Genomic DNA, 14,650 nt, shown 5'->3' on the forward strand with positions numbered 1-14,650 from the left:
AACCTTATGAGACAGAGCTAAAATACTTTGTTTTTTACTACTTCCATAGATACCTATTAAGAACTGTAGTTAGAGGCTGTTGATTTTGTGTGTTTACGTGCTTTGCTCTAGAGAGAAGACCTCCGTAAAGATTGACAAGTGCAAGGAATATACTATTGCAGTGATTTGTAATGACAGAAAACAGAGAGTTAAATGTGAAACTAATTTCTTTACAGGAAAGCACAGTACAAACTTTGTTAGCCGGTATGATCCTAGATTTAACAGCTGGATACAACTTCCACCCATGCAAGAGAGGTAAATGCTTGCTATATATTTGGGGTTGGGGACAGGGTGGCTGTTTTACCTAAGAGAGGAAGATGGTTGGGGTTTAACTTAGCGGTGAAAAAAGCGAATGGTGAACATGTTGAAATTGATTTGCACTAGCAAATAAAATATAAGAGTGCTAGATTATTTTTCTGCTGACAAGAAGGTACTTTAAAGTAGAAGCTGAACTGCTACATCCTTTTCATAGAATTGTAGAAACAGTGTTTCTTTCAAATCTCTGAACTATTTCACAATTACTATTTTCTATTATATTTTTGCTTTGCTTTTGTTGAATTTCAGTGTGCATTGGCAGAGCAACCACTCCTTGCCATTTTGGTCACTTAGGCTGGTAATGGCAGCACCTGCTGGGTCCCTCTGCCTGCCCACTCCACATAATCAGGTGGTAGAAGAAGCTGGCAGAAGCACACTGGGGAAGATGAGAGGTACCAAAGGTGGTACCTTTCTCCCTTTGTCCTGAACCTTCTCCACCCACCATAAGCATTATTTGCTCCCCAGCCATTATACTTATTAAAGTAATGTATTAACCTATCGTCTTGTTTAATACAATGTCAAGGTATTAAACAAGACGACCTTCAGACCTCAGGTAAGCATGGAGGTGTTCAGTAATCACACTAAAAAGAAGCCAAATATAAAATAAGGAACAGTGAAGGACCAGAAATCAAGTACCTAAATGTATAAAATGCCTTGCAAAACTGCAAAGGAGAATGAGGAGGAGCACCAGCAGACAGCAATGGAAAGCGTATTCTAAAATTTGGGCCTGGAAGAGTAAAAGTTCCACTTCTAAACTGGGCCTTAAACCAGATTAAAGTGGGTACCGGTATGTATAATCCACTTCTACACCATGTTGTTCAACCTCTTGATTAGGGACTCCCTAGATTTTAAGTTGGGGAACGGTTATAAATATGTAGTTATTATGCAAGCCATTATCCAACTCCTAATACAACACAGATGCATAGTATATAAAGCTTTTAGGGATACACTTTAGCTAGGACATCCATAAAAATTGAAGATGTTCAGCTTGTTATCCAGTTGAACAAATCTACTTGTCACAGCCTCACTGCCTCTAACTTAAGGCAGATTTAGTGTCTGTAGAGCTTGTACCATGAGGGGTTTTTTTTAAAAAAAAAATGGACTGCTTTAGCTTTTTCTTATAAGCCTGTCTGATATTTAAAATATCATTTGAAGTATTTAGAAGTCCAAATTCTGTTTCAAAATGGTGTTCTAATTATCAAAACCCTTCTTTGCCGGGCTCTTAAAGTGAGATAATTAACCTTCACCCTCTTAGCTGAGCCTACATAATTCACAGTGATCAATTATTTCAGTGTTGTACGAGCCTCTGAGGATAAGGCAGTATTGCTGAAAATGTGATTAGACATTTTAAAATATGTGAATTGTTTACTGACTAGTCCCTTGTGACTTCTTTGGAGACTTCCAATTTATTAAGTCAAGTGCCTTTCAAGACAGTTTTTAGTCATTCATATTCTTTAATAAAGAGCTTTTATGCTCTCCTTTTTATGACAAAATGTGTGCAATTAGGATGTTTTTTTTTCTCCTCCTGTGAAGCAATAGTTTGTTTGTTTATAGTATTGATAGACTGCTCTATAACAAAGTTCTCAGGATGAGTGACAACAACAAAGCTATTAAGAATTTATTTAACAATATATGTATTATTTTATTTAGAATATTTATATGCTGCCTTAAGAAGTCAAAACTCCCTCAAGATTGCTTCTATAAAAACAGTAATTGTAAAGATAATGCGGTATAATCGCAAATAAAAAATGAATAAACCAGTAATAATAAGACAGGCAGACATCAAGTTCGAAACTAAAACAAATATAACCAAGACCCACTGCAGCTTAAAGCACAGCAAATAAAAACTCCTTCGAGAAAAATTCAGTAACACTAGAACATGATAGGGAATAAAATTCTGTGACCCTGTCTGGAGAGCCCATCCACATGAATTATTCTCTGTTGGGAGAGAACATGGATTCACTTCTTCCCCAATAAGTATTCAGCCAACCATCTGTTGGGCATTGCAGAGTCTGTACCTTTGCACAGCACTGCACTGGGTGCTGAATACTAATCAAAAAGGACCTCTGCAATGAAGAGTCAGTATTTGTTAGTTAAGAAAACTGGGACATGATCCATTTATGTCCTACTGATCTCATCAGGAGGGTTAAGTATGCATTTAACTTCCTCCAATTGAAATTAATGCAAATTAAATATTTTATTTTTTGCTGGATTGTTTCCATTTTTTTAAAAAAATGGTTATAGTACTGCACTTCAAGTGCAACTGCACCCTCTTTGTGACGTAAGTTGGCCTTTGCACTGAAGTCCTAGCTATTGACATAGTTGGTACAATGCTGATGAGGGTGAAAAACTGTGACTTGGCTGTACCCCACTTTAGCACATGAGCAAGTTTCCATACAAAGCCAGCCCAGCAGTAACAGATGGTCAGCTCCGCTCACCTGGGGGGCCATTTTGCTGAGAAGTTGATGGAGGGTGGCAACCTGCCTCCCCATCATGAACTTTCAGAAAGTCCAATAGCCACAGCTATACCACCTCCAAAGAAATGGTTCCGAAAATGAAAGCAGGAAAAGAAGCATGGCGGAAGCGAAGAAACATCAGAGAAAATGGCTGTCTAAAGCAGCACGGAACAATTTGAAAGGCTATATTTTCTTTTATGAGTTCTCTGCAGTCCCACACATGGGGATGCGCCTACACAGATAGGATTTTCCATGCCCTGGAAGATTTGTTTCTCTTCTGTATTCCAAGAGACCTTCAAGGAAGGTAACAATGTAATAAATTTAGCTTTCAGTTGTTAAAAACAGCACAATATAACATCCAGAATTTCAAAACATCAAGAAACACATAGAAACATAGAGTAGCATAAAAGAGGCACAATATGGCCCTGGCCAAACGGTGGCTTGTAAATTGGAATGAATGGAACAAATTTTCCTGCAAAGTATTTGGCAAACTCATCCTGAAAGGCTCCATTGCAATAGCTCTTTGACCACCTAGAAAAGCTATGTTGGGTGATTCTGAGCAGATGCAGTGGTGACACAAAAGCCATCTTCGCCATTATCACTGTCTCACAGATTAAGTTATAAAATGGGTCCTGGCCTCTGTTTTATTCAATCCATTGTAAGTCTTCTGCTATAACTCCTACTGTTTCATCACCACCAGTTCCATGGACTGCTGTAGAGCTAGCTTACCTCTACATAAGAACAGGCTGCTGGATTGCATGTTACATGGGGGGGGTTGTGGGTGGGTGGGTGTAAACAGTGAGGTCAGAAGGAAATGTAATGCAGATAATTACATATTTAACAGTGACCTATCACAAAACTGTTGGTTTGATAAAATGGGGTAGACAGAGTCAGCTTCTTGGTCTTTAATAGGGTGTCCATACCTCTTGTATGGCCTACTGTTGCTGCTGAGTTGCTGTCCTATTTAGGGGGTTGTCTGAGAGCAACTGGAGGTCTGCCACCCAAGGCTTATGTGTGGGAAGTGTCTGTCCTAGATGAACTGTAGATCATTGATGATAGGCTCAAGTGGCTTTGGCTTGGCTGTTGTGACATCAAGTGGTAGTTTGTCATTTTCTCTTCTAGATCTGTTGTGTAGAAGATTGGTACCTAAGAACAATTTGGCTTTGTTGATCTGATTTTTCACTTTGGGTGTTTGATGTGAATTATTTTAGCTGTGAGGCTCTGTCCAATCCTATGAATCTAAATGGATGTTGTTGTATCATAGAGCTCAGCTGTAAACAATGAACTCTTTAGTGTGCTCTGGGTGGAAGCTGGAAGCGTGTAAGTATGAGTAACAGTCAGTAGGTTTCCTATATAAGGATGTGCTTATATGCCCATTAATAGTTGCACATTCATGTCCAGAAAGTGAACCTTTTGCACAGTGTCTTCTAGACTCAGGTTGATGGTGAGGTGATGTCCTAGTGGAACTGCACAAGTGATCCCTTACCATAAGTCCAGATAATAAACCATGTCGTTGAAATCTCAAATGGACTCTCATATTCCCTGGCTGACTTTGACAGCTATACCTGCAAAAACTACCGTGGCAAAGTCCTAAAGATGATATTTGAGGCAAAAGCATCCTCATGGACTCCTCCAACTGTGATTTTCTCCAGCTGTTTCTCCAGGAGCAGCTTCCTTATCCCCCTATTTAATCTGGTGAAGCAGTATAATTCCATTAGATTGAATGTGGGGTTTAGACTTGTTTCCCTGTAACAGGTGTATGTTCAGCAACACATCCTGGCTTCTGTCCCTACAGAAGGAGATTGTCTAGAAGGTCATGATCTAAGTTTTGGTTGTGTTCTCTCTCACGCAGAGAAGTGAACTAAGTGGGAAGGAGCTGTCTCTGCCCTCTCATCATGTAAAACTTGCTACTGCACTTAACTGGCAGGATCCTGTGCTCCTAATCTTCCAGAGATGGGGTAGCCAATGTGGTGCCCTTCAGATATTGTGGACAACAACTCCAACCACCCCTGTCCATTGGCTATGTTGGCTGGATCTGATGGAAGTTGCAGTCCACAACATCTGGAGGGTAGCTCTCTTTGGCTGTCTTTTTTCCAGAGCTTTCTAGAAAGTCTCACCAGTAGTCTATGCAGGTGCATTCTCCTATATTCCAGCATACCCACTTTTCATTGTTCACGCTAAAGCAAAGAAAGACTAATTTGTCAAATTACATAACATATATTTTTTGATTAAAATCACTTCAGCTGATTTTAGGGTCTCTCTAAAAGGGTTCTTGGCATTGGTATGATCAGTAATAACTCTGGTAGCTTTTCAATCTAAGACTGATAATCAAACTTCAAGATTCAGGGCATAAATTCATTGCCTTTGGGGATCAGGAAAGAATTTCTTTTACTTTTCCCATGTAACTGCATTGTAAAATTTAGCTAAGTTCATTGCAGAGACTTTTCACAAGCCACTGCAGGACCTGTAGCTGGACTAATATCCTGATCCACAAGAGTAATTTGATGTAATTTCTTTTACTAGAGATGCCAATATATTTCTCAGGACTAGATGTATATGAGGGGATGATTTCTTTTCTAAACTGAATTTTTAGTGCAATATTTTATCATGAAGGACTTTTTATAGCAATTAAATTTTACATTAATTAACTAGAGCTCTATGGCTCAAGTGTAATTTATTTAGTGGAAAAGAAGGATAAGGGAAACTTAAAATCTTTACTATTGGGAGTTTGCCCATAAAATACACATTTAATCTGAAGAATGAAGCAAGCTGACTGTTACATTTCTGCTCCTAACAGTGACACTATGTGGATGAAGTCAAGAATGCACATAGAGGATACATTTATGAGGAAACTTGTTTCTAAAGATAGCTGAGATGGAAAACAACCATTTATTGTCTTAGTCACACAGACATAACCTCCATCAGATGAAGTTTTAAATAATCTGACTCAATCTGGATAGTTAAAACATATATTTTTTATATAAAAAATAAGCATATGTCTCACATACATATTTCTCACAGGATAATATAGTGTTTTATTCATAACATTTTAAATTCCCTTGGTATTAAGTAAAGCTTTCATACTGAAGGAGCAAATAAATGATTGACGCTGATGTGTGCAAAGCAATGCATACACACATAACATGAAGAGAACGTGTGTATTTCTGAGAGAGAGCCTGAGTCACTGGAACCTGCAATAAAATGTTGAGATGTATCTTCCTTCCTAATAGGCGTGCTTCTGTTCAGGGTTCTAGCTAATTAGTCTCTCCAGTTAGGACATTCCACTCCTCCCCTATTCTGATATGCTCAATCCTCATTGAGCTGGAGGGTGCTTTTTTGTGTGAGGATTGCTTGTCTCAAGTTGTCTTTTTTAAAGACTTCTTGTGCTTCTGCAAACTTTCAGGGCTTTCCCACAACATGCTGAGATTCCTCTTGTGTTTCTCAGTGGCCTCACGTTGGCCATGATCCTGATAGCATTCATCGCCTTAACTTCCTGTTAAAAAGGAAAGATATACTACATTTGCTAGAAAACATATTTGGACTAAAATGGACTTTGTTGCAAGGCTCAAAGGTGCTTTCATGGTTGTGTGGGAAATGAAGTGTCTCCTATTATGTTTTTAGAAATAGATCGTTCAGGAGTACTGTACTAAAAATGACTTGAAAGCACAGCATGGTAAGAAAGTCTCCATCAATACTGATTCCTTGCCCTGGAACTAAAGAGATGTTCAAAACTTTGTTGAGAGTTAGCCGGATAAACCTTTGTTGGATGGCAAGAATGTAATACAAGGAAAGTTGTTCTATTTGCAGTAGTGCAGAAAAAAGAAAAAAAAATGATAATTGAAGAAAAAAATCTGATGATGTGGTTCTCTTAGTAAATTGGGAACAATGACCCATGAAGGACTATAAAGAAAGTGAATGTCAAGATAATTTATTATTGTTACATTATCTATCCTTCCCCTCCCCCCCTTTTTTTTACTTTATCTTACTGAGTTGCTGTTATCCTTCCATGGAACCAAATATCCTAAACATTAATGAGTTCTTGCTTAAATCTTCACTGCCAATAAAACTGCTTTTAAGTTAAACTTCTGCTTCACCTAGTCATTGTGTGGTAATTGACAATACTACATAAATTGTTCTTCTGAAAGACTACACACAGAATGCTCAGAGGGAATCGTTTCACAGTCCAGTCACACACCCCAGTTCACCAATAGGCCACTGGACACACTGAGGTCAACATGAGCAGGAGCGCCCGAGTTCTCTTCAGCATCTTGTGTATGGAGCATTTGCAGTAAAAAGAACGAATCAGACATTTCGTGCGAATGTCTTTGTGTGTGCGTGTGCTGGAACCTCCTGTATAGGTGTGACCTGACCTGAACCAATGCAACAAGTATTCCAAGCAGTTGCTTGAGGCAGAACAGTTCTAGAAGAAGTCCTAATCATTTAGTACATCTAGCAAGGGGAACAATATAGTGGGCAAACGTTGGGGTGCACTCCAGAATCCTGCAGAAGTGTGTCTCTAATCAGGCATGCTAGGAGAAGTGTGCCTCATGAGCCCTTGTGATATCACAGAGGATGCTGGTTCACAATAGCCTTCAATGAAGCACCACCTAAACCTTTTTAATGTCCACTTTCCAAAGCTGAACTGCCAGGACTAACAAATGCTGCTGCCCAAGCAACTCATATGTAAGATAAACTCCCAAAATACCCACAGAACACCCTACATCCTCTCTCTGTCTACTTTCTGCACACACCATCCTTGCTTGCATTTTTTGAAATCAGTAAGCCCCAGTTCTTAACTTTCCTTTGTAGAAAAGTTGCTCCAGCACCCTGATCATTTTAGTTGCCTTTTTGGTACATTTTCCAGCTCCATGCTATCTTTTTTGTATTCCATGTGTAGCTGCTCCATAAAGCTATTATAATGTTGGCATTTTGATTTTTCCTAGTGATTCCTTTTATTGTAAATAAGAAATTGCAATGGATAATCCAGAAATCATTACAAGTGAATAGTTTTGGAAATTTTGGGTGATTCTTTGGGGTGGGGAGGTGGGGAGTGGTCTGAGTTGGGAGTGCACTGTAACCTTTTTTGGAAAAGTCACCCATATTCTCAGGGATAAATGAGTGAGGGGATTCATGTTAGAATAGCAGGTGATAAGTTCTGTAAGACAGAATGATGGAATTAATTCTATTCACTAGAAACTAACTGCTCTATTTGTTTTTTCTCTAGGAGAGCCAGTTTTTATGCCTGTCGGCTTGACAAAAACTTGTATGTGATAGGTGGGAGAAATGAGACTGGCTACTTGTCAAGTGTGGAATGCTATAATTTAGAGACAAATGAATGGCGTTATGTATCTTCCCTACCACAGCCCTTGGCGGCACATGCAGGAGCTGTACATAATGGCAAAATCTATATTTCTGGCAAGTTGTTTTCTAAACTCCCCTTCATCGCAAAACAAAACCCAGTTATTCTTTTAAGGTGGTGTGCTTCCTTAAACTAATGAAGGTATGTTTGATTTGTAGGAGGTGTCCACAATGGTGAATACGTTCCCTGGCTGTACTGCTATGACCCTGTAATGGATGTCTGGGCTAGAAAACAAGATATGAACACAAAGAGAGCAATCCATGCATTGGCTGTAATGAATGATCGACTGTATGCAATCGGAGGAAATCATTTGAAAGGTCACATTTTTAATAGCAAAACAATGTAATATTCTGTCTTTTGATACAGACTATTTTTGCTAGGTTAGTTAACTAAGTTTAAAACCCTGCCACACAATTTAGCATGATGCTTGAGACAGCATCTTTGAATATATATATATATATCACTACATTAAATAAATGAGTAATGAATGCTTTAGATAATACAAAAATGGGAACTTCCATTACTCAGAAGCATGGATGATTTGTCATCACCGTAAATTCACTGTAACAAACAGATTATTTCTGACCCAAATTGCCAACAGTATTTCCCTCTGTAAATCATTTCCCAAGCTGGAGAAGAAGCTGTGCTAAGGCTCTGCAAAGAAACAAGTCCTTAATTTTAGGGGTAATATTTAACAACATTTAAAATCCCCCACTCATCTCAAAAATTGTCTACAAAATTTATTTCTAAAAATCATTATTTGCATTCATCTTACTAGGGGCTACACCCCTGCTTTCTCCACTTGCCAACACCCCTGACCTCCCCCCATTAACCCTCTACAGCTTCCCTTTCCCACCCTATGTAACTACTAAGCTCACTATTCATCTTCCCATCCCATTTCTGAAGCCTCTGTCCTGTTCTGCAACCCTGCCTTGCACCTTTTTTCACCTTCACGCCCATGTCTATTCCTCCTCCTCCTTCTTTCGTGTAACCTTACACAAACGACCACCAGGGTAATCTCCTGCACCTTCCTCCTCCCACACCTTATAACTGTTAAGCACCTTTTTCACCTTCACCCCCTTTTTTCTCCCCCCTCTTCTTCTCAGTTCTCCCTTCCACACAGATAATCCCCATTTCCATGCCTTAAAGGTAAAGGGACCCCTGACCATTAGGTCCAGTCGCAGACAACTCTGGGGTTGCGGCGCTCATCTCGCTTTATTGGCCGAGGGAGCCAGCATACAGCTTCTGGGTTCATGTGGCCAGCATGACTAAGCCACTTCTGGCAAACCAGAGCAGCGCACAGAAACACCATTTTGCTTCCTGATGGAGCAGTACCTATTTATCTACTTGCACTGCGTGCTTTTGAACTGCTAGGTTGGCAGGAGCAGGGACTGAGCAATCCTCTCTTAAATTCTGCATCTCCCTTTGTACACCTTTCATCCCCATTCCTACCACCTCATTTCTCCTTTTTCAACTCTCCCTTGCATACAGGCCACACACCCACACCCATTAACTATCCCTCCTGCTCTCTCCTTTTCAGCAGCCCTCTTTGTGCTAACATGCTATGATGGTGTATGTTACTGTATCTTTAAGATGACAGAATCTTAAGAACAGGACTGTCAAGTGAGCTTGCTCAGTTAGAGAAGGTTAAGTTCAGTTGATGGATGTTGTGCATATATAGGTGTTTGGGGTTTTTTGGTTAATAAATTATCTCTTCTAAATTGCTACTTTGAATCTGGAACAAAGCGAGGTGAAATACATTGTGTGAAGGTTGTTATAGGATATTTGATGGCTCCGCACCCTTTATCTCTCACACATGGAAGTAGAAGCTTGTGTACAATGAGAAGAGAGAAACAGTGAAAGAGAAAATATGCATCTTTTAAACAATGGAAGAAGTTTGAGTAAAGCAAGGGTGGAGAGACCCTGAGAAGAAAAATTTCAGTTTTAAACAATAGCAGAGGTTTGAGTTAAGCAGGGATGGAGAACACTGAGGGTTTTTTGTTTTATTTTTTACAAACAGCTTTAACAAGGAGAAATGGAGATGGGTACAACACAGGTGCTAACACTAGAGAACCTTTCCCACCTCCTTTCCCACTGTACTTGAATCTTGTTTTAAACTGCTACTTTCCCCTCTCAATATCACCCTCTGATTGCTCTTCTCAAATTTATGCCATTGTTTAAAATGGCCACTTTCCCCCTCTCATTATTTCTCCATTCTCGCTTTACTCATATGTCTGCTATTGTCTAAAATACACACCTTTCTTCCCTTTCATTGTTTCTCCCTTATCTCTGTACTCTAATTTCTCCTTCCTCCATTCCTCAGCTGCCTCGTGTGAGAGAGATAAAGGACAGGGAGCACTCAAATATTCCATAGTACCTTCACATTTCAGTCCTGGTATTTCACTCCTGGTATCATGGAGTAGAAAAAACACTCTAATCTCATATATCAGTAGCTCCCCATGAATGTTCTTTCGCAACTAATGGCAGCCAATATGTGTTTATTATTAAGGAAAAAAGCAAATGTTAGCTCAGTGCTGTAGGTTGTGATGGAGATAACAAAAGGAAAGTATTTCACTTTCTTACTTTAAGAGGTTTTCTCCTGTTCTTTACAATTTAGTCTTTAATGATGAACTTACTAAGGTGGGCAAAGTTTTTTGTGTCATTGATCAAGTACCATATGCTCGTTCTCTTAAAATAAGTGGTTTCACATTATTTGATAATTGTGTTGTACAGGTTTTTCGCATCTTGATGTCATGCTCGTGGAATGCTATGACCCAAAAGGTGATCAATGGAATATTTTGCAAACTCCTATTTTAGAGGGTCGCAGTGGTCCTGGCTGTGCAGTTCTTGATGACAGCATTTACCTTGTAGGAGGCTACAGCTGGAGTATGGTATGTATCCCTTGTCTGTACATGGATCTCTCGGTTATCATTTGAGAGCATGCTGCAACCATTCTGCGGGAATGATACATATCTAAATAAATTGCTGTCAGAATCTTTGATGTATGGAAAATATCTGGCTGATTTATAACCTGCTTTGCAAAATCAGTAGTCATTATTTCTTTTTAAGCTATTAACGTCAATCAATCAATCAATCAATCTCCTTTACTGGCTTAAAAAAGTGCATCGTATATATGGATCAGAACACAACACAGTTAATGAAACATAGTAGGAGATACTTTAGGATAAAACTGTCCAGATATCATGAGGTACGAAGATAGCTCTTAGGACCTATGGTGACGTAATTTCATAGTGTCACTCAAAAAACTTGCCACATTCTCCACAATGCCATTACTACGATTGTTCAGCAGATAAGGCACCATGGAAGAGTCAGTACGATAAATCCCCTCCTTCAATACTTATCATATTTTTTTGTATAAAATGGGCAGTAAAATAAAACATGTGCGATGGATTCGACATATTTTGTGCCACAAGGGCAGTATATTTCAGAGTATGGGATTTTCGAGAATCTGCTTTGCAAAACTGCAGGTGGTAAGATGCTAAATCTTGTGAGGGAATATGGAGTGTCTTGGCCAAATGAGGGTAGTATTCCCAACCCCAATGGGGAACAGGTTTTGTTGGCTGCACTGCAAAGGGTTTGAAATTCAATCTCTAGAATTCTTCACTTGATTGTCTGGAATGCTTCCAGTTGTGGGAGCATAAGTGGTGACTCAAGTGATAGGCCACAGGTTCTGATTTTGCTCTCAATGCAAGCTAGCCATTTGGAGTGGCGGGATTCTGCCAGCATGTGGAAAGTGAAAGAAGCCGGATTGGACATGAAATGTAGGCAGAGTCTACATTTTATAGTGGTGAGCCACGCTTTGGTTTCCAGCAGCCTTTGTCCAGTTTCCAGACACATGGCTCCAAAGCTGTTTACGTGAGAATGAAATTCTGAATTGAGGGGTGAGATTCTAACCATGCCAAGTTGTATGTGCAGAATATGAAAACAATCTATGCTACAGTTATTAAATTTATTTATTGCCTTGGTGAATTTGTCCTTTATTCCAGATGTGAACTTTATAATCAAGCAGTTTTACTGCTTTGAGAGGAAAGAGACTAAGTATATCCCTAAAAGCATGGGGAGAAGAGATGATGTGGGGGAATCTGACTATTCTTGGGCACTATTATCCAGGCTGGTGACAGAGATTGGTTTTTACCAAGCCCCTGGCACTCTGTCATGATGCATTGCGACTCCTGAGAAGGAGCAGCAGCAGCAGCAGCAGCAGCAGCAGCAGCTATTGCCTCCTGCCTCCTGCATTCTCTCTCTGAGTCTCTCACAAAGAGAAAGCAGGGTTGCTGACTAGATTATCTGTTATCACTTCCAGCATCCTGCCAAACCCCCCAATTGACTGTCAGGAGCTCAAGCTCCCACTACCTTGCATTTGACTCACCCAAAGCCCTACTTTCGAGATGCCTCTACTATAGTTTTTTTGAAGTTATGACTAAATCAAGGCAGTGTGTGTGCATCTTAGTTGTAAAGGTGAATACATTGCAAGTTGCAGAGCAACCAAGGACCAGTTGTTTTCTAGCTGAAGCTGTTCAAATTTTGCTTGGATGTCATTTATCTGCTACCTCAACAACACTATGTTGTCTTACAGGGAGCCTACAAATCTTCTACCATTTGCTACAGTCCTGAGAACGGAACCTGGACAGAGCTGGAAGGAGATGTAGCTGAGCCCCTGGCAGGTCCTGCTTGCTCCACTGTCATACTACCTGCGTGTGTGCCGTACAATAAATAACATACAGGAAGTACTGACATGAACACTGTTAAATGATGGGTGACTTAAATATTTTAAGGGACAGAATTCCTGGTACTACATACAACAAGACCCTATCCCCAATACCTGCATTTATGATTTTAAAAAAGGACTAAGTATAGTTCCCACCTCAGACAGTCCGGTATCTTGTCAAACAAGTAGCTTGAAAGCATGGAACACTGCACATGTTGACAGATGACCATTTCAGAGTGATCCTCACTTTTCTCTGCTATAAACCCTCATATCAATTCTAAATTTAAAGAGAATAATTCTAAAGATCCAAACACTGCCTGAACGAACAAATTACTATTGTGCATTGTATTTTACCTGCATGGGATCTGTGTTGAAGTCATGGTGATGTTGCTCACAATTAATTCAAAACTGAGATGCCCAAATGCATTGAACTGCAGAATTGCTTCCCCATTTTAGCCCTAATGTGTGGCTGCTGACGTGTTCTGCAAGTAACACAACTTAAAAAGACAGATCATAAGAGAGAAGGCTTCTGTTTTGAACAGATTGGCCCCTCATATAGTCTGCTCTGAAATCCCCATGCCTAAGTGTAGGGGGGGAGTGGAAGTTTTTCAGATGTATCACAATTGAGGTTTTAGGACTGGTGCCAATTCTATGGATTAGTAGTGTAAATCCAGAGTAATTCATAGAACCTCATTTTATTATTCTGTACATTATTTTGTATTATTCTGATTTAAACATTCTGGCCTATACAAGTAATTCTTGTTTTTTTTAAGATTTAAGTTATTCCTTAAATTAATTCATAAATTTCAGATACAAATTAACAAATATTTGAGTCATTTTGACTAATAGATTTGTTATTTCCCCCTATTTAACACCAAAGAACAAATTCTTTCTTAAAATGTGGATTATGTGCTATCACATATCATTGGCAAGTAGCTGTAATTCCTTAATCTGATCTACACTGAAATATTTATAAACTAACTTTGTACCTGTGGTGAAAAGAAATATGGGCATAGAACTACCATAACAGGTATAAAGTTTAGTTAAGCTCAACTCAATTCCAATAGGCAGTGCAACTGAGGCAATTTTGAGCCCAGAATGGGAGGGGTGTTGAGGATAAACATGCATTTGTGACCTTACAAGGAGAAATGTAGGTGGGAGAGGTTTGGAGCAGAGAAGCAGTGTGTGCAGGAACAGTTAATATGCCTCCCAATCTATAAATTACACTCTCTAGAAGCTGCTGATTCTTTTAAAATAAAAAGGGCCATCAGGGTTTAGTCACACTAATGTTTAACATCAAGTTAGGCCCTATATGTTTTCTTCTACTTTAATGCAGTGGTACCTCGGTACTCGAACGGCTCCGTTCTCGAACATTTTGGCTCCCAAACGCCAACAAACTGGAAGTAAGTGCTCTGGTTTTCGAACGTTCCTCGGAACATGAATGTCCAACACGGCTTCCGCTGTGCAAAAACCTAGCTGTTGGCCAATCAGAAGCCGTGCCTCAGAACTCAAACGTCTTGGAAGTTGAATGGTCTTCCAGAACGGATTCCGTTTGAGTTCCAAGGTACCACTGTATTTGTCATATTTGTGTAGCGTGCCATACACAGCTATTTCACACTAGTGCTGTGCAAGGTTTTTGTAGAATGGGACACCTATCTCCATCCAAGTCCCATTGGGCGTCTTGCACAGGAATAAAGCGTACGGGCATAGGAATATGATTTGATTCCTACCACCAATGGATGGAAATAAATT

The 14,650-nt window shown here is 39.6% G+C and overlaps 1 protein-coding gene across 3 annotated transcripts in view; it reads left to right on the plus strand.

The window, feature by feature from the left end:
• KLHL14 (kelch like family member 14) overlaps window positions 1-13,488 on the plus strand; it is a 59,671-nt gene extending 46,183 nt beyond the window's left edge. For all 3 annotated transcript variants that reach the window (XM_053396274.1, XM_053396273.1, XM_053396275.1), the window contains exons 5-9: window positions 216-294; window positions 8,035-8,225; window positions 8,328-8,486; window positions 10,903-11,060; window positions 12,767-13,488. In XM_053396274.1, the coding sequence (XP_053252249.1) occupies window positions 216-294; window positions 8,035-8,225; window positions 8,328-8,486; window positions 10,903-11,060; window positions 12,767-12,907 (728 nt within the window). In that variant the 3' untranslated portion in view covers window positions 12,908-13,488. The remainder of the gene's footprint in view (window positions 1-215; window positions 295-8,034; window positions 8,226-8,327; window positions 8,487-10,902; window positions 11,061-12,766) is intronic.
• The last annotated feature ends 1,162 nt before the right edge of the window (window positions 13,489-14,650 follow it).

The sequence above is a fragment of the Podarcis raffonei genome, chromosome 7 (assembly GCF_027172205.1).
Source record: "Podarcis raffonei isolate rPodRaf1 chromosome 7, rPodRaf1.pri, whole genome shotgun sequence".
Lineage (NCBI taxonomy): Eukaryota > Metazoa > Chordata > Lepidosauria > Squamata > Lacertidae > Podarcis > Podarcis raffonei.